Consider the following 20,973-nt stretch of genomic DNA (forward strand, 5'->3'; position numbering starts at 1 on the left):
TAAACTACTTCCTTTTTTAAATACAAAAATGTGAAATTACAGTATTATCGCTTATTGGACAGGAGAAGCAGGTATTTGTCGGTTATATTGCCTGAAAAAAATCCCCCTTAAAGTCTATAGATCCCCCCGAAAATCTATAAATCCCCCCTATCTGAAGAACATAAGGGGGGAATTCCCCCCTAGTTTACAAAGTGAATTTTAAGCCCTGGGTCTGTTGAACAGTAACAGTGATCCTGACCTGAGAGTCTCCAGTCTACAGTGTGGACTCCCAAGTCCAGCCGAGAGCATCGTCAGCCCTAAATCTTGTAGGTCGTTGTTATTCAGGTCCAGCTCTGTCAGACTAGACGACTGGGAGCTGAGAACTGAGGCCAGAGCTTCACAGCTTTTCTCTGAGAGCTGGCAGACACTCAGCCTGAAGGACAAGAAGACATGTGTAAATGTTATTCTGTTATATACTTATATATATTTTATATTTTATGTCAGTATTGTATTATTTCTACTGACAGACTGTATAATGAGGCTAATTGACTAACATAGCTAACAGCTAGCTATAATGCCAGAGGCTAATACTAGCTATTTACTGTATACTGTACTGTATTATCTGTCTATCATGTGTCAGTCTTCAGACCACTATAATGTCTGACCTCATCACCGTTCACCAACAGCTTATTTTTTGGACTTTGAGCACAAAATAAATACAGTGGCTAACAGTGTGGCTAATCAACAGACCAGGTCATGACTCACCAACACATTAACTATCTTACAAATGACAAAATACACTGGAGGGGGGCTTTAATCTCATTATTGTATTATTTCTACTGACAGACTGTATCATTGAGGCTAACTGACCTTATATTTAATCTCATTATTGTATTATTTCTACTGACAGACGGTATTGATGAGGTTAACTATATTTAATGTCAATAATGTATTATTTCTCCTGACAGACTGTATTGATGAGGTTAACTAACTCTTATATTTAATGTGAATATTGTATTATTTCTACTGACAGACTGTATTGATGAAGCTAACTAACCCTTATATTTAATGTCATTACTGTATAACTTCTACTGACAGACGGTATTGATGACGTTAACTATATTTAATGTCAATAATGTATTATTTCTCCTGACAGACTGTATTGATGAGGTTAACTAACTCTTATATTTAATGTCAATATTGTATTATTTCTACTGACAGACTGTATTGATGACATTAACTATATTTAATGTCAATAATGTATTATTTCTACTCACAGACTGTATTGATGAAGCTAACTAACCCTTATATTTAATGTCATTACTGTATTACTTCTACTGTCAGACTGTATTGATGAAGCTAACTAACCTTATATTTAATGTCATTATTGTATTATTTCTACTGACAGACTGTATTGATGAGGTTAATGAACCCTTATAATTAATGTTTTATTGCATTATTTCTACTGACAGACTGTATTGATGAGGTTAACTAACCCTTATATTTAATGTCTGTATTGTATTATTTCTACTGACAGGCTGTATTGATGAGGCCCTGGTCTAGAGCAGGTCCCAGTGTGTTTGCATGGTGCTGTATACTGAGCTGAATGGAGCACTAACACTGACAGGGAAACTGGTTAAAACTGGATAAATCCACCAAATGGTGCATGCACTGTTACGCTGCACAACAGGCCATGCAATAAATACATACATACATAAAGTGGGTATAACTTAGGAAACACTTTAAAAACAACATCATTTAAATAATAATATAAATACAAATATGAGAAAGAAGATGAAGAAGGGACCAAACAGATTACACAAAATGGCACAAAAGCAAGTCAATAAATGTGTGTTTTACAGAGTTTTAAAGATGATAGTGAATCTGCAGCCTCAAAGTGAACCCACTTTCAGTGTTGAGTCTGAGGGAAAGTTGGGAGGACCTGAAGATCTCAGCTGGCCCTCAGCTCACAGGGAACTAAGCGCTTCACAGTGTAATTCAGGAACAAAACTAGCCTGCTTTAAATGTGTTCAGTGACATTTTAATATGAATTATCTATCTAACTGGTAACCAGAGGACAGGTGTTAAAACTGGGAGATGATGATGTCACATTCCCACTGGTTAATATCTAGCTGCTCTATTTCGAAGCAGCTGGAGATGTGACATTGAATTATGGCTGAGAGGAACAGAGAGAGGTGTGGTAACCTAATAGCAAGATATCAGAGCATGATTGATCATCTCTGTCACTGAGCTTCAGTGCTGTGTATATGAAGTTGAATCAATAAAACTCAAATCCTTGTGGAAAACCTGCACAGCGACCTTTGCAAATTCAGGAATCCTTCTTTGAGAGAACAGACCTTAGTTTGGAGAAATGTGTCAAATCAGCTGAGAAAAACTGTAAACTGATTTTACCTGAGAGTCTCCAGTCTGAAGTGTTGACTCTCCAGCTCAGCAGAGAGCAGCTTCACTCCAGAATCCTGTAAGTTGTTGTTACTCAGGTCCAGCTCTCTCAGACACGACAGGGGGGACTTCAGAGCTGAGACCAGGACTTCACAGTCAGACTCTGACAACCTGCATCCACTCAGGTCCAGCTCTCTCAGATGGGACGGGTTGGACTTTAGAGCTGAGCCCAGGACTTCAATGTACGCCTCTGACAAGTTGCAGCCACTCAATCTGAATAAAGAATAAAGCAAAATAGCTACAGGTATAAGATAAAATATCCCTGAAATATTACAACAATCGACACTGACAGCATCTTGTCAGCCTTATAGAGTCTTTTTACAACATTGGACACCATTTTCAGATGGTAGTTTCTCTGACAGTAATGGTAAAAAGCAGAATCTGAGTCGGATGGGGAACTTAATCCTGACAACAATAACTTGATCCTAAATTAACCTCGACTTGTTCCTAAATTAACCCTTGCTAGGCTGGAGGTAGACATTTATTTAACAAGCTACACAAACTAACATATTGGTAGTTAGCACCACCATAGTCTGATTGGGGGGAAGCAGCATGGTGGACTGAAGGGCTCATTATACTCAAGCAAGCTCCGTGGGGGTGGAGCTCCGCGATTCACCGTGCGGACCTTGCGCTGGGGCAGATGCTATTATACTCAGAAGTGATCAGCCAAGTGATCAGCATGTATTGTACAATGGTAATAGTGAGAACAGCCCGTGAAAAGTCGCAATGAAACGTTATTATGTGCAGTACTGAGTGCGCTTTCACTCTCAAAACGACCACGACCGTACATCAGCACATTAATTAATCACCAAACTTGTTTTTACAGAAAGCCGTTTCAGTTCTCAGCCCTGATAGCCTACTCTGTGCTGCTTTTAAACTCTCTCAATCATGCTCTCAACACAACACATTTACTTGGTGAAATGACTAAAAACGAACAGTTGCAAATCAAAGTTTATAGCCTACCACATGGGTCAAGAAATGTGGGGAAAACACAGCTCAGTGTTCAGGGCTCAGTGGCTTGAAAGCGGCCATGTTTGGAGAGAAGCTGTGCGGAGGTCGCGCTGTGAGAAAAAAAATCAGGCACACGGTGGCCGCCCTATGGAGGTAGCGAATAACCACGCTTAACAAATTTACGTCATTTGACGCGCCCGGCCCTCGCTCCACCCCCGCGCCCTTCACGGCATGGTGAGCATAAAGCAGCCTTTACCTCTCTCATTGGTGGCGACCATTTCAGTCGGTGCCGGATGGAAATCCCATTTCGCTCCCTGCAAGCACTGCATTGGCTCCGACCCGCTCTGACTGCGGCTGCGAACATATTTGGATTTCCTTTCCAAGCCCCCGTGTCGAATCTGTATGCCTGCTGCTGTACGTGTCGAATCTGCTGACCTCAAATGCCTGCGCCGCTGCCTTTGAAACAATAACAACAGCAGTGCTAGTTGCTAGCTCATTGCTACACGCTGAAAACGATTGATGTGGATTATGCAATGAAGCAGCCTGCACATGGTACGTTCGGTGGATGGCTGTAAACAGCTTTTCCCCCCTCTAGTCCACAATAGAAAGCGTCCCCAGCCAGACTCACCTCGCCCCTTTGCTGGGAGAGTCCGGTAAGCGAGACTAGCACCACCATAACACTTAAAGCCCCCCCCCCTATAGTCAGTTTTTCATACCTGTACACCATTGATGTTCTATGAAAACGTACATGAGCGCGTGCTGTTATAACACACGTCATCATTTGAGCCAAAGATCATATATTAGAACCAAAGGCTTATACTTTGTTCCACTGCAACATCATGGCTGTAGCGCTGTTGTCCAAAAAAGGAAAAGAGCCTCGCTCCTGCATTCAATATACGATCTTTGTCTTTCTTCCAGGCCAACACAGTCTAGGTGGTAGACTGGAAAGAGTATGGCTGACTACCTCTGCAAAATGTTTGCCAGAGGCCACAATATTGTTATAAATATCAACAACCAGCCAGTATATATCAAAGTTATGGAAAGAGTGTGAATCAAACTGCTTGACAGTTATATCAAACTGGTCATTCAGTGGCGTTTTACTGCCATGTAACTAACATTCACAGGCTAACAGCTAGCTAATGCCAGACGCTAATGCCAACTATTCACTGTAACTCATACAGTAATTATTATTATCTGAATAGCATACATCAGTCGTTAGACAACCATAATGTCTGTCACTGACGTCATCACCTGTTTTCACCAGCAGCTTATTTTTAGGACGTTGAGCCCAAAATAAGGTTATTTGTCATCAAAATAGACGGGCGAACACTGCAGGGTTGTGTCGGAACTGGTACGGTCGCCCCCCCCCTAACCTCGAACCCATCAAAGTTAGAAGCTTATCGCATAATAGCGTGTTCTAATCATATGTATAATCACATAATAATGTATTCTAAGGCAGAGGTTCTCAAATGTTTTTCAGCCAAGGACCCCTTACAAGATAGAAAATATACCGGGGGACCCCCTCATTCTGATTTGTGATTTTGGGCTAAGCTTAATTGTTTCCACGGTAACGTGCTTGACTTTTAATTTGATAGGTTTGTTATTAGAATGTAATCCATGAACCATTTTAGATTTAAAGCATAAACTATTTTCGTTGAACTATGAAGATTTTGCAAAAAATATATATATATATTTTTATATATATTACATTACATATACATTACGTCATTTAGCAGACACTTTTATTTTGTCCAAAGCGACTTACAATATCACAATTTGTCAACAGTACAGAAAACCACTATGCAACACAATCAATGACAGCCAAGATATTTTGATAGACTAGCACCATGTAGGAAGTAGTTTGAGAAGGAATAAGTAACATGTAGCATTTTATTTTTTAATAAAAATAAAAAATAAAATTACTTGAAAACTTTTCGCGGACCCCCTGGCAAAGTGCCACGGACCCCTGGGGGTCCGCGGACCCCCATTTGAGAACCACTGTTCTAAGGTAATCAAATGTAACCCATTACATTTCATGTAAACTGCATGAAATTTATTGTTGTGCCATAACTGGTCAAATTGGGGGGAAATACTCAAACACAGTAAAAACTATAATTTGAAGCCTTCCCTCCAGGATGGATGCTTAACATCAGGGAATAAATTACTTTTGAAAAATGGCCAAATATAGCACTTTTGAATGGAAGTCAATGGAGGGCAGAATCGGTCAACCCGGGATGTGTAACAACTAAACTAACCCGACACAAAACTTAAGATTGAGGGATTTGACACGCAGGGAGCGGAGCTGGTCAGTCGGAGCCGGTCGGAGACAATGGCAGAGCTTGCAGGGACAAGTGCACAATCGCTGAACTTCTCATCACTGATGACATCACTGTCACTGATGATGTCACAATGCCTATGACATCATCAGTGCCCCTGACATCATCAGCGATGTCATAAGATGATTTTGGTCAATAATGCTGGCACTGATGATGCTGCCTCGCCTGCAGCTCTGCTGCTCTGTGGCCTCGCCTGCTCTATTGGCATGTGCAGTGCACAATTGCCCAACTTCGCATTACTCGTGACATCACTGTCACTGATGATGTCACAATGCCTATCACATCAGTGCATGACAACATCAGTGATGTCATAATGATGATTTGGTCAATAATGATGTCACTGATGACATCACTGATGTCATAGACATTGTGACATCATCAGTGGGGCAAAAATAGAAACAAACATTGCCCACTTGCTCCCTTTTATATAAAGGAGAATGTTCATTAATGTGCGTTGTCCCGCAAATAAATAAATAAATAAAACATTTTTAAAGTAACACAAATGTACTTTTACTCTAGTACTTTTAAATAGGCTACTTTTGATTAACTTGTACTTCTTGAGTTAATCTTCACTAAAGTAACACTATTTATTTGTACTTGAGTAGGATTTATCAGTACTCTTTCCACTTTCCACCTCTGGTGAAAACAACATGAGCAACATCTGAGATCTAAGCCTCTAAAACCACATCCTGTCTGATTTCAGATGGAACAACTTCAGATGCCCTCAAAGTACAATATTGAAATCTCATCAGCACATTATTAAATATGATGTCTGACCTGAGAGTCTCCAGTCTGCAGTGTGGACTCTCCAGTCCAGCAGAGAGAAGCTTCACTCCTGAATGCAGCTTCCATTTTGAATCCACACTCAGCTCCAGAATCAGGTTGCTGTGACTCAGGTCCAGCTCTGTCAGATGGGAGGGGTTGGACTTCAGAGCTGAGGCCACAACTTCACAGTCAGTCTCTGACAAGTTGCAGTACACCAATCTGAATAAAGGATAAAGGAGGAGATGGACTTCAGAGCTGAGACCAGGACTTGAGAGCTGAGGTCTCTGAGCGTTCAAAGTTGGAAACTCTGTTTACAGATTTAGCCAAATGTAAAATATCAAAACAGAGCTGAGACTAAGTAAAACTTATAAAGCATTTACAACAACTACTACTACTACAATTTGCATACACTAGAGGCAGGAGCACAGAAGATGCTCTCCTTTATGTTTTACACAGAATCCACTCTCATCTTGATCAACCAAAATGTTACGCTCGTGCCATGTTTTTGGACTTTTCGTCTGCGTTTAATACTATAAGACCGCATATTTTAATGGAAAGGCTGTCACAGCTAGGGGTAAACAGCCACATTATCAAATGGGTTGAGTCTTTTTTGACTGATAGATCACAGTCTGTTAGAGTAAATTATGCAGTGTCCTCCCCTATCATCACCAACACTGGGGCCCCACAAGGGAGTGTCATCTCAGCAGTGCTTTTTATTCTTTACACTAACATTATGTAACCTCAACTCAACTGATGTTTTCAATGTTAAATTTGCTGACGATACAGTGATTGTTGGTCTGATCACGAATAATGATGAAATGAAATACCGTAAATGTGTGGATGAGTTTGTAAATTGGTGTCATGCTAGCTTCCTACAGTTAAACACCAAAAAAACTAAGGAAATTATTTTTGATTTCAGAACAAAAGGAGGGACACATCAACAGACAGTCATTGGTGGTGACTGTATTGAAGTCGTAGATGAATATAAATATCTGGGGACAGTAATCGATAGAAAATTGACATGGGATTCAAACACAGGTGTCATCTACAGGAAGGGATTACAACGACTCTACTTCCTACGGAAGCTTTGACAGTTCGGAGTGGACAAAGATATAATGATTCTTTTCTATCGCTCATTTATAGAGAGTATCCTCAGTTTTTGTTTTATTGCTTGGTTTTTCTCATTGTCAATCGCTAACAAGAACAAACTAAATAAGATTGTTAATATGTCTAGCAAGATTGTAGGCCAACAACAACTTAGCATGACGCGGCTCTGTGAGTCTCGTGTAATCAGGAAGGGGAGGGCAATCCTTAGTGACACATCACACCCTCTCAGTGCTGAATATAAACTGTTGCCATCAGGATGGAGGTACAGGGTACCGCCTTTGCGGACCTCCCGTGCCCAAAGAGCTTTCATACCATCCAGTATTGGTCTGCTTAATAAGCTCTGAACACATGAGCTCTTGTAATTTATTTATTTACTTATTTTTCACTGGGGTGGGGTTGGTGTGAAGCACTTTGTGATCATATCCGTTGTTATTGTTTGATGTATTGTCGTCGCATTGTGTTGTACTGTATTGTATTGTATCTTGTCTGTACTGTATTGTCTTGTCTTTTGCTGTGTTTTGTCTGACTGCTACAGATGCAGGACAACTTTCCGAAAGGACAAATAAATACTACTACTACTACTACTACTACTACTACTACTACTAATGATGATAACTAGAATAATTGAGGCAGTTTGGTTCAAATTCTGGTAACACAGTTCCGCCTGACACCATTAGACACAGATTTTGTTTGGGTTTAGTTAATTTTATGGTTTACAGCCTACCACATTAAATTACAACTTTCCAAGTCATATTTTCCTGTTTGTCGGCTCGTTCATGTCACTCTCTGTAATTCTGATATTTCTCACATGAGCTGAAGGCAGGAGAAGACTAGAGGGATCTTTCATAGATATTAGACCAATAAAAAGTTGAACTCGACTAAAGAATGAAACTCAAGAAACAACCGATCTGGTCAGTGATGGAATATAAAATTGAACCAGGGGTAATCTGCTGTGTTGTTACAGACATCGTATGTTTGCAAACAGTGATTATGCATTTTGTGGGCCTAGCCGAACTGGTTGCAGAAAGTGACAGCTAACGATTCAGCGGTCATAGAAATATGGAAGACCTGGATGCCTTCACGTATTTCAAAGGTTTGCCAGCAACAGACAGGTTATCTTACACAAATAAGCTACTGTAACTCTTTCGATGGGGTGAGGTTTCCTGACCAGTACTCGCTGTCAGGATTGGTCTTGGATCAAACTACATCGCCAAAGTTCGGTGCCGGACATCTTCATATTCCTAGTTGGAAAGCCCAGCGCCTATACGGCACAAGACGTCTTTTTCCCTTATTCCGGGGATCTCTCTAGTTTCGGTTTCACTTGTTCCCTCAGATTTTCTGGTACCGCGATGGGTGCACAACTGCAGTGACATAACCCTGTGACGTCCACTCCAAATTGCTCTATAGGCTGATGACTAGAGCAGGGTTAAACTGCTGTGTTCTCTCAAGCCCCTTTCACACAGTCTGTGAAAGCTGTGAATGTTGTGGGATTATTAAGACTTGCCTCCTGTGTGAAAGTCACAAATGCGGAGTGGTGGATCATTTTGTTACGCCTTTCGTTCCACCGGTGAAGGTAGTCATAGCCCCGAATCAACGTCTGTCTGAAAGGGTACCCGCGGGAAGACGGATCAAAGCTCAGCTCTCATTAAAGTAAATTACAGGGGAAACCACCTCACACAGCAATACAAAGGGGAAAGGTTTAAATTAAAGTAAAAAAAAAGTAGCCTATGCAATCCATGACTGCAACAGAGGCGCCAGGGAGAATGCTCCGTACCTACAGTTTATGAGTAAGTAGGTTAGGCTATTTTATGCTCAAACGATGTTGACATTAGTAGGCAAAATTCTCTACCTCACGGTGAGGGAAGAGAAGATCACTCATCATGTGAAGGCAGGTTAATTGTTCCATGCTGCTGAGCTGCGCATATTGATGAGAACGCTGGCAGGGGGAAAAATCTATACAATTCTCAAACAAATCATTGGACCAAACCTGAGGGATTTGATGTAGAAAAATCATCAGAAACTAAAAGAAAAAGCTCAGAACCAAAATGTGTTGCGGGGGAACGAATTTCCACTTTAAAGAGTGCATCAATCAAACCCCGCCACTCTCGCATTTACTGTAGTTGAGCCAAGCATGTCTTTTTTTTTCCTTTTTTCCCAGAGATTTTTTTTATCCCATTTTTATCGCCCATTACTGCTAATTTAATTTATTTATCCTGGTTGCTGCTTCACTCTCTGCCCTCTGCTGAAACTGGATCCATGCTTCCTCTGAGACATGGGCAGTAGCCAGCCACTTCTTTTCACCTGACAGGGGAAGCTTCACCGGTAGGACATAGCACGTGGGAGGATCACACTATTCCAATGAGTTCCCCTCCCTCTGAACAGGCGCCCCAAACGACCAGAGGAGGCACCACTTCAGCGACCAGGATATTGCATGTTTTTTGTGAGGGGTTCCGATATGAAGGAAACCCCCAGGGGGCCCTTTTGACGACCCCACCTGGGCGGTGGGCATGCGGACGGGCACGCACTCTTTCAGCGCTCACAGCGTCCCAGGTGGGAATCGAACTCAGGACCTTCTAGCTGTGAGGCGACAGCACTACCACTGCGCCACCGTGCCCCCGTCGAGCCGAGTCAAACCACAACGCAATTTCATCCATGGTTATGATGTCCTTCGCCTGTATCTTCTTTGTCTCAAATCTGTGTTGAAAATGTGACCAAATTCACCAGCAACTTTAATGGATTACCAGTTTCCGCGTTGTCGGCATATTTTAGTGAGCTCTCGTCTTTTCTCTTTGATCTTTTTAACGACCAGTTGCACGTGCATCAGCGATGCACCCCCCCCCCCCCCCCCCCATATCAAAAATGGTGTCAAGCAGTGGGTTTTCAAAGTCTGAGACTGTGGGCCTCCCCCCAGACAAAGCTTGGAATAAGGAGCCCCCCTCGCTCAATTCCTGGATGCCTGTATTGAATCATGATTATGTTATTTGATTCCATAACAGTTAAGCCAAAGGCCTGATATTGCTGGTTGACATACTACACCAAATACATAAATACTGTAAATGTCTGTCTGATGGCATTTATTAGTTCTGACTGTGGGAAAGTGAAACTGCTTGGAGGCCCCTGGGGAGGGCCCCTCCCACTTTGAAAACCTCTGTTATCGATATTTTCCTTGGTATCAGTGTCGAAGTTAGGAATTCTAGTATCGTGACAACCCTATACATTTCAGTCTACACCACACATGGGCAAAATTCGGCCCCAGGGGCCGGCCCCTGGACCATCTCAATCCGGCCCCCAACATTCTCAAAGAAAAACAAAACAACACCCAAAAACTCAATAAAAGGCAGAATTGTGTTAGTAAATCCCATCTGCTACAATCATTAGATTTGTATCATTATGTATATAATATTGGGGAATTAACAGGAAAAAATTCCCAATGACAGTGGGAGAGAGGGTTAAAAATAGGGGGACTCTTGCGAAAATAAGGAGTGTTGGCATGTATAATGTCCAATGTGCGGCTCTTTGGTTACTTTATGTAAGACAGTATGGCCCTTTGGGAAAAAATCGACACTGTTGGTATTCACAATCACATCAGGACTAACCGAGCCTTCCTGCAGTTCCTCACAGCTGGGATCAGTCTCAGTTGTCCCTCCTGTGATATGTTGTAGGCCTCCAGGTCCAACACATCCAGAACTTCCTCTGACATCTCTAGCATGTAGGCCAAAGCTGAGCAGTGGATCTCAGAGAGTTCAACCTCTTCAAATTCATCCTCTTCATCCACTGATCTGTTATCTGACTTCAGGAACTGTAGGATCTGCTTATGTACTGACTTGTTATTCATCTCCACCAAACAGTGGAAGATGTTGATGCTTCTGTCAGGAGAGGTATTGGAGATGGCCAACTCCTTCAGGTTGCTGATGGCTCTCTGGATGCTGTCTGGTCTGCTCTCTGTCTGACCCAGCAAGCCTCGTAGGGGTTTCTGGCTGGACTCTAGTGAGAGGCCATGAAGGAAGCGGACAAAGAGGTCCAGGTGGCCATTTTCACTCTCCATGGATTTGTGCATGGCTGTCTGCAGGAAGACATCGAGGGATTGTCCACTGTCATCCATGTTTGTGTGACAGTGGAACATGTAGACAGCAGCCAGAAACTCCTGAATGGTCAGATGGACAAAAGAATACACCATGTCCTCCTCGTACAGCCCACACTTCTCCTCTTTAAAGAGCTGTGTGAACACTCCTGAGTACACTGATGCTGCTTTGGTATCAATGTCACACTCTTTCAGGTCGGCTGCATAGAAGATCAGGTTGCCTTTCTTCAGCTGCTCAGAAGCCACTTTTGCCAGAGAGAGAATCATCTTGCTGGTCTCTTTAGTCCAGTGTGCATCTGTCTCAGCTCTCCCATAGTACTTGACATTCCCCCATTTGGACTGAATCACCAGGAATTGGATGTACATCTCAGTCAGGGTCTTGGGCATATTTCCTGTCCAGCATGTTTCCAGAACCATAGCAGTGATCCAGCAGAAGACTGGGATGTAGCACATGATGTGGAGGGTACGTGAAGCCTTGATGTGGGAGATGATTCTGCTGGCCTGCTCTTTCGTGAATTTCTTCACATCACTGAATCTCTTCTTGAAGTACTCTTCCTTCTGTGGGTCAGTGAACCCTCTCACCTCCGTCACCATGTCAAAGCACTTAGGAGGGATCTGATTGGCTGCTCCAGGTCGTGTGGTCATCCAGAGGCGAGCAAGGGGAAGCAGTTTCCCCCTGATGAGGTTTGTCAGCAGCACATCCACTGAGGTCGACTCTGTGACATCAGTCACGATCTCGTTGTTCTGGAAGTCCAGAGGAGGTCGACACTCATCCAGACCGTCAAAGATGAACAGAACCTGGAACTTGTCAAAACTGCAGATTCCTGCTTCTTTGATCGCAGGAAAGAAGAGATGAATAAGTTCCACCAAGCTATAGTTTTTGTTTTTATTTCTCTGCAGATTCAGCTCTCGGAAAGTGAAGAGAAATATGAACTTGATATCCTGGTTGGCTTTGTCTTCAGCCCAGTCCAGGGTGAACTTTTGTGTTAAGACTGTTTTCCCAATGCCAGCCACTCCCATTGTCATCACTGCTCTGGTTCGTTTATCTCTTCCAGGTAAGGGTTTAAAGATGTCTTCACATGTTAGTGTTGTTTCTGATCTCTGAGGTTTCCGGGATGCTTCTTCAATCTGTCTGACTTCATGTTCATAATTGACCTCTCTACTCTTTCCCATTGTGAGGTAAAGCATTGTGAACATCTGGTTCAGAAGTGTTTGGATTCCGCCTGTCCCCTCAAACAGATACTGCAACGTATCTAGTTGGAGGAGTTTGTGTTGTTGACACACAGCATCACAAGTTTCTGAAAGAACAAACAACAGATGGAATCAATGAGTTATTTTACACATTAATAATTTAGACATTCCCAACTCCCTCCTGGATTATTAGGGACCAAAGATAAACCCAAAATTAAACAAGGTAGTATAGGCCTGAATATTAATGGCTTCCTAAGCTTTGACAAGGCTACAGTTGCTGACAGTTTTAATCCGTTTTTTTTTACAACAATAGCAAGTGACTTAGTGCAAAAGCTTCCTGCTAATACAAAGGACTTTGGTGAACCTGCAGTGAAACAGTACTATAAATTCAAAGGGATTATTGGGGAGCAGTTCTCCCTCTCCCAAGTTACAATCCCAACAGTCACCAAACTACTCAATAGTCTGGATCCTAGTAAAGCTTGGTTTGCCATTCCAGCCAAGTTCTTGAGAGATTCTGCAGATGTCATTTCTCCATATGTCACACACATTGTAAATCTGTCTATCATCCAATCAAAGGTCCCACAGGAATATAAAAAAGCTAGAGTGACTTCCCTTTACAAGAAAGGCAGTAAAATTTATCAAAGTAACTACAGGCATGTGTCTATTTTAAGTGTTTTAAGTACAATTTTAGAGAGAGCTGTTCACAAGCAGATTTTTAAGTATGTTAATCAGTTTAATATTTTATATGATTTTCAATCAGGTTTTAGACAGTCTCACGGATACTTGTTTGACCTTCTTAACAGATTTGATCAAGAAACAAACATTGACCGTGGAAAGTATTGTGGAATGGCAATGCTCGACTTACAAAGAGCATTTGACACAATGTCAATCACCAAATTTTACTATGTAAACTGAAGGCAATAGGTTTCAAAGGGGAGGCACTGAACTGGGTACCGTCATACCTCTCCGACAGAGTCCAAAGAGTAGAAGTAGGAGGGGTACTCTCTGAGCCCAAAACCCTCACCTGTGGGGTCCCCCAAGGAAGCATAATTGGTCCTTTATTATTTCAATTGTACATTAATGACATGGAATGTGCCTGCTCATGTCCTTTATTTCTGCACCAGATGACTCCACCTTGATGGTAACCGGAGAGTGCTTAGAATCAGTTAGATCATCACTTACCAAAGAGCTTTATAATGTAACCACATGGTTATGCAACAATAAGCTATCCCTGCATTTAGGAAAATCTGAATGTATTGTCTTTGGATCAAGGTATGAATTAAGGGACCAACCCAATTTCCCGGTGGAATGTAAGGCTATGTTCACACACAGCACCCAAGCCTTGCCTACGCCTTGCCTTTACCCACGCTTTTAAATAGGCGCCTTTTTAGTCAATGAGGCTGTGTACACAGGGCGCCTCAACATGAACCTTGCGTGTACCCACGCCTCGCCTGAGCTGCACCGATTTTATCATTTAGGCGTGAGTTCTATCTTCAAGCCGACTAGGTGCGTGAAGGCAGACTTTTTCTGTCAAGCCATGGAGGAAAAACACGACAATATCCGTGGGAAATGGCAAAGTCAACTGAATTTCAAAATAAAATGGTGTTACTACATGTTGAGCAGAGAGAGAGAGAAAGAGAGTGATTGACGGGTGGCTATCACGTGGGGCTTTCTCCCCGTCGGTAAACAAATCTTCAGGAGAGAGAATAGCGACCGAAGAAGCAAGATGGACAATGAAAAGTTAATTCACTTAGTACAACAGCATCCAGTTTTCAATGACAACAGTGACCCAAGAAGGAGACCTGGTTATACATATCCAGCATCAATAGCACATTAAATATATCAGATTTATTTTACCTAACCATGATAATTCGGGACCACACGTGACAAAAAAACTCGGCTCAGGTTCAGCGTGGAATAGGCGTCCAGTGTGATCGCAAAAGCGTGTGATAGATTCACGCCCAGCTCGAGATATGTAGGCGTAGGCGTGGGTTGAGGCAATGGCAAGGCGTAGGTGCCCTGTGTGAACGTAGCGTAATGGTATTAAGCTACAGGAAAAGTGTTGTGTAACGTATCTGGGATGTCAATTGGACCAGTGTATGTCGAGTGAGGCTAAAATCCACTCGGACAAAATACTTGACAAGAATATCCAAATTCCTGGACAAGAAGACCATGAGACAGCTACATCCTTAATCCAATGTCACTATGACTACAACTGTATATCACGGTACAGTGGTTTAACCAAAAGATCCAAACAAATTAATGAGGGTTATTCTTAACCTCAGCCCTAGAACGCACATTGGCCCAATTCATTTTAAAGAGTTGAATTGGCTCCCCATTGAATGTAGAGTTCAACAGTTAAAACTCATCATGGTCTATACTGCATGACCTATGCCCAAATTACTTCAATAAGTATTTTCAGTTTATTCGGGATGCCCATGGCCGGAACACGAGAGCTAGTGTGGCAGACTTGAAACTTCCTAATCTAAAAAGCAAGGTGGGGAGAAGTACATTCCTCTACACCGGGGAAGAGGAATGGAACAAGATCCCCAACAAAATTAACACTGCAAATTCCTTGATCGGTTTTAAGAACCTTCTGAAAAAATTCCTACTGAGTAAGTTAGAGTAGTGGGTGGAGCCTTTCTTTAATTTGTTTCTGGATTTGTATTGCTTGTATTCTCTTGTTTCTCTAATTTGTTTTCTGAACTTGTATTGCTTGCATTCTCTTGTTTTTCTATATTCTTGATTGATCTGTTATTCATTCTATGTAATGTGTAACTGTATGTCCTGTTTTTGAGACCAGGGACGAGGCTGTAAATAAGTGTCCCCACTTTTGCTTGTTCATCCCTTGGATTTGTTTTCTTTTTTATCCATAATGAATTCAATCAATCAGCTCATTAGTGGTGGGTGGACACGCAGCTCCTGACTGGGTATAAATAAGGGAGCTGTTTTAGAATAATTTATCATTACTAACCAGGTTTCATGCAACCTGATTCCTTAAAGCAGGGATTCCAAAAGTGTGGTGCACCTTTGGGGGTATGTGAGCGGCCTCTATAGGCTAGTGGGTGCGCAAGATTAATCATTTAATATTTTGTTATTTAATGTTTTCAAGTGGGATTTTTTCATCAAATAAAACATTAGGGTTGTGCTACAAACCAGTTTTTACGAGTGAGAACGAGAGCTCTCACTATTGCCATTTCGCTGCCACAGCAGTGCTTCATTTTTACTCCAAAAATGACCTTTTTTATAAAAAACAACCATCCACCAGTAGGTGGCATGGTATGCATGAGAATGGCACGGCACCCACTAGCAATCGCTGTGATTGTGTCACGTCCGCCCAGCTCTCATGCCCCTCACTCCAACTCATCCAGCCCACTGCGCAATCGACGCATCGACGCAGCAAGGCTGGCTAGTGAGAGCTCTCATTCTCACTAGTAAAACCTGGGTTGTAGCACAACCCTAACGTTTTACTTCTTTTCGAACTCAAGCTCTCACTATTGACAACTTCAACCGCCCTTGCTGCAGGGAGCACTCCTCAGAGCGACCCTGAGAGGCGTAGGTTAACAACGGACGCATTGCAACTGCCCATGCTCATGTGGCATCGGAGTGACAACGGCACTACCGCCTAACAATTGACAGGACCGCACGCACGAAAAGCGAGCCGGACACATCACAACTGTAGGACCTAACAACGTGTGATGAGAGGACCATGAGGCCACTGCGCACATGTCCTCCACGATACACCGCACAATAATGCGCAAGATGTCGCGACGCCTCGCGTATAATGCACCTTGATACCCTCCGGGGGTGCCTTATAGTATGCCAAAGCCTCCACTATCCAGTGTGATAAGCGATCCTTGGAAAGGGGTCCACCCTGGGCTATTTGCCCGAAACAGACCAACAACTGGTTTGAAGTGCGTAACGGGCGCGTCCCCCCCACGTAGGCCGAGAGCGCCCTTACGGGACACAGCATGTGCAAACGTCGCTCCTCGTCCGAACTGAACGGCGGGGGACAGAAAGCTGCCAAGTCTATGACCATGAACCTAAAGCTGGCAGTAATATTCCTAGGTTGGTAAGCAGGGTTAGGCCGCAACGTCACCCTGCATCCATCACCAGCGAACACCATGCAGGACTGCTGCACCGAGAGGGCAATCAGGTCACCAACCCTCTTTCCTCATGACAAGGCCAGCAGCAGCACAGTCTTCAAAGACAGAAGCTTCAGATCGACAGAGTCCGGATGACCCGAGAGCCTGTCCAGCACCGTGACCAAGTCCCATTTGGGAAAGACGCACCGAGATGGTGAGCGCAACCTACGCGCTCCCTTCATGAAGCGCGACCCCCCCCCCCCCCCCCCCCCCCCACGGGCCGACTCGCCATTCCCGTGAGGCAAGCGGAAATCGCGGCTACGTAACCTTAAGAGCCTGCGGGGACTTACACTACGGGCCGCACACCACAGTTCACTGGATCCACTCCTTTGTCCGTGTACCAACGCGCAGACCCGTGTACTGAGAGCGTGTCAAAGTAGCCCTAGCACTCTGAATAGTGCAAACCACATTTTTTCGGGCAAGCCCTGGGCTAGCAAATGGTCCCGTTCAGGAAACAGGCTGCTAATTTTCACCCACTGGGGGAGGCTCCGCCTGGGATAGGAGATCCACCCGTGACGGCAACGGCCAGGGCGGTCCCTGTGCCAAGGAGATCAGGTCCGCAAACCATATCTGCTTGGGCCAAAAGGGGGCCACAAAAAAGAGCCGCAGGTGCTGTTCCCTCACTCTGTCCAACACCTGTCGAATCAGGGGGATTGGGGGGAAGCATAGAGCCCGTCCTGGGGCCAAGCGTGCGCCTGAGGGTGGAGGCACCACTCTGTCTGACGTGGGTTGCCGCGAGACATCAGGTCGGCCCCCCGAAAATTGAGCCGGCCTGGCACATGAACCGCTGACAGCGAAAGGAAACGGGGATACGCCCACAGGTGAATCCCCGCCACTAACTGGTTCAGTGCCGCGGACCGCACAACGCCCTGTTTGTTCAGGTGGGCGATCGCTGCCGTATTGTCTGAACGGATCAGAACATGGCGCCCATGTATCAGCGGTTGGAAGTGAAGCAGAGCCAGGCAAATCGGCTCCAGCTCCACGTTTATGTGGCGAAGCTCCTGAGCTCCCCACCGGCCATTCGCCGAGAGGCCTCCGCACACCACGCCCCACCCAGGGGAGCCAGGGCTATCGCCAAGCACACAGTGAAGGTCCATGGGCTCAAGGACATGCCAAACGGCAGGACGCAGAACTCTTTTCCCAGGAAGGAGAACCTCAGGTATTTCCTGTGCCTCTGAACCACGGGGACATGGAAGAACACACCTTCCAGATCCACGGAAGTAAAGAAATCCCCCGGCCTCAATGCTTTGAAAGGCGGGGAAGGGTAAGCATACGGAACGGGAACTTCCTCAGCGTCCCGTTGAGGCGCCGAAGATCCAGAATCGGACACAAGGAACCATCCTTCTTGGGTACGGCAAGGTACCTGTGATAGAACCCCAAGCGCTCCTCCGCCTTGGGGACCGAGCGTATCGCCCCCTTGGCGAGCAACGCGGTTGGGGGGAGAATTTGGGGGGAGCAGGGTGTGAGAGGTTGCGCCCACCTGTCACACGGCCTGCTCCGCAGATGCTAGGCATGCCGGGGGAAAGTCCTTCATGCAAACTCTGACGCGCCAGGTCGGCTGGTCCTCACGCCGTGCGGCTTTCAGGGGCCGGGGGGCCTGCGGGGACGAAGGCCTCTTTTGTGCCCGAGACCGAAGACGGGCGTCGTATGCCATCGATGGCGGGCTAGCAACTCCACTCGGCGGCCTGAACCGCCGTGGAACACCCTGGAGGCCCCCTGCCCGGCGCCTTGCGCTTGCAGGGGGTGCCCAACGAAGGGAATGGGACCCAAGGAGAGCTCCCAACTGAACTCGGGCCCTACAAAGCTGTCAGTCTCAGAAGAAAACTCCTCAGCCGAGGAGAAGGTCAATAAAGTCAGTAGAAGCTATTTGCACGGCGGCAAAGCAACACTTAGCAGACAGAATGAGCTAACAAAAGGAGGTGAAAACACTCTTAGCTTTCAATGACTTTGATGAAACTGGAACCGCCGCCCGAGGTGAAGAGGACAGGTTCGGAGCCCCGATGCCTGTCTGGGTCTCGCCCGCCGAACGCCTGTAGTTTGGTGGGCTGTTTAGACGGAGTTAGCTTCGGCTAAGAATGCAACTTCAGTTAGCAATATAGGAGCAACATACGAGCGACCACACAGTGGGCTGGATGAAGCGAGAGTGAGGGGCATGAGAGCTGGGCGGACGTGACGCAATCACAGCAATTGCCGCGCCATTCTCATGCATACCATGCCACCTACTGGTGGATGGTTGGTTTTATAAAAAAGTTCATTTTTGGAGTAAAAATGAGTTCATCCAGTGGCGCTGCTGCGGCAGCGATATGGCAATAGTGAGAGCTTGAGTTCGAGGTTCATTTGAGTTCACGGAATTTAAAGATGTTACGGCAATTGGGTTATGGTGTGTTCATTTAAAGCAGCTACGAGCAACTTTTTCGATTGTTATTAAACAGTATAAATTTAATATCAATGCATCACATCTTACCTCTAATAGTCGACGAGACCAACGCAGAGTAGTCTCGCTTGAACCCCGAGTGAATCGGCCAGTGTTAGTCTGTCTGTAGCCAGGGCAGATCAGGAAGTGAAATGAAACGGTTTGCAGCAGCCACTTCGGCCATAACCACAAAATAACTTCCAAAAACCTGTTAGAATATAACGAGAGATGTTCCCGAGAGTATGCGTGGCGTTCACAATGTTATGCTAGTGTTGCTAGGCAGCGCGAACGGCGTCGGCAGGCAGCTGCGTTTCACTTCCGGGTTTCACTTCCGCGTTTCACTTCCGGGTTACCCGGTCCGGTCTCTCTAGAGAGCCCCCTATTGACGCGAGTTTAGACAGACATAGACTTAATAATCACTTAAGGGAGCAATCTCAGATACACATGGCGTTGGTCTCAGCTACTATTATAGGTAAGATGTGATGCATCAATATTGTAATTATACTGTTTAATAACAATCGAAAAAGTTGCTCGTAGCTGCTTTAAATGACAAAAGGTGGTTGGGGGGGGGGGGGTAATTGAGAGAGGAAAGATAATTTAATTTTCTCTTAAAAAAGAGCTACAACTTTGAGAACATAACTTAGTTAGTTACAAGAATAAGATCCAGGGAGAAACATAAAAAAATATACTTTAAAGGATAAGACGTCCTTCCTGTCACCAAATCCTATGAAAACAACAAAATCAACTATTAATTTGTTTTGCTTCCAAGTCTGGTCCATGTAATTGTGCTAAGTGCAGCCTTAGAACTCCACTGTATTAAAAACCATTAAAAAGCCATCACAGAGCCATGCTGCTCCTCTGCAGCATATTATATCACCATTTATCACAATACCTTTGGGTTCTGAGCTGCTGTTTGACAATCTCTCCACTAGATCTGTTCTCTTCATCTCCATTAGAATCTTCTTGGTCACCTCCAGAGTGTCTCTGGTGTAGGTCTGGGCCATCCTATCCACTGTGTCCATATTGTCTGCTTTCTCCAACAGGCAGGTTTTGATGGCTGGGAAACGTCCCAGGCTGCCAGGCTGCTGCAGGGACCACTTGAACCTCTTGAACTCTTCCTCTCCCAAATCATCCAGCGTTTCCAAGAGCTTCTGTTTATCCGCCGCCATCGTTGCTCCCTGTTAAAATCATAGTAAATAGTCAAATCCAAGCACAATTAAACAATAAAAAACGATTTGCACTTAGTAAAAGAAAATCTCCCCATACATAATTTGCATTAGTTACAACAGTGTAACTAAACAATCTAAGTCTAAAGTCAAGAAACACAATGTATTTTCAGGTGTGTGTGATGGTCGCAATACCTTCTGCTTAGCTGGTCCTGGTGACATGGGACCTCTCTCTCCAGGAGACACCAGGGGATCTGTCTCTCCAGTAGACACCAGAGGGTCTGTCTCTCCAGAAGACACCGGGGGGTCTGTCTCTCCAGAAGACACCAGGGGGTCTGTCTCTCCAGTAGACACCAGGGGGTCTGTCTCTCCAGAAGAC

At 44.5% G+C, this 20,973-nt stretch overlaps 1 protein-coding gene across 2 annotated transcripts in view; it reads right to left on the reverse strand.

The window, feature by feature from the left end:
- LOC310770728 (NLR family CARD domain-containing protein 3-like) overlaps positions 1 to 20,884 on the reverse strand; it is a 63,842-nt gene extending 42,958 nt beyond the window's left edge. For both annotated transcript variants that reach the window (XM_083663448.1, XM_083663449.1), the window contains exons 1-6: positions 20,790 to 20,884; positions 20,321 to 20,606; positions 11,195 to 12,977; positions 6,504 to 6,710; positions 2,392 to 2,652; positions 239 to 412 (exon numbers count right to left, since the gene is read on the reverse strand). In XM_083663448.1, coding sequence (XP_083519574.1) covers positions 239 to 412; positions 2,392 to 2,652; positions 6,504 to 6,710; positions 11,195 to 12,977; positions 20,321 to 20,606; positions 20,790 to 20,816 — 2,738 coding nt within the window. In that variant the 5' untranslated portion in view covers positions 20,817 to 20,884. The remainder of the gene's footprint in view (positions 1 to 238; positions 413 to 2,391; positions 2,653 to 6,503; positions 6,711 to 11,194; positions 12,978 to 20,320; positions 20,607 to 20,789) is intronic.
- Positions 20,885 to 20,973: the final 89 nt, after the last annotated feature.

The sequence above is a fragment of the Poromitra crassiceps genome (assembly GCF_964638095.1).
Source record: "Poromitra crassiceps genome assembly, contig: HAP1_SCAFFOLD_201, whole genome shotgun sequence".
NCBI lineage: Eukaryota > Metazoa > Chordata > Actinopteri > Beryciformes > Melamphaidae > Poromitra > Poromitra crassiceps.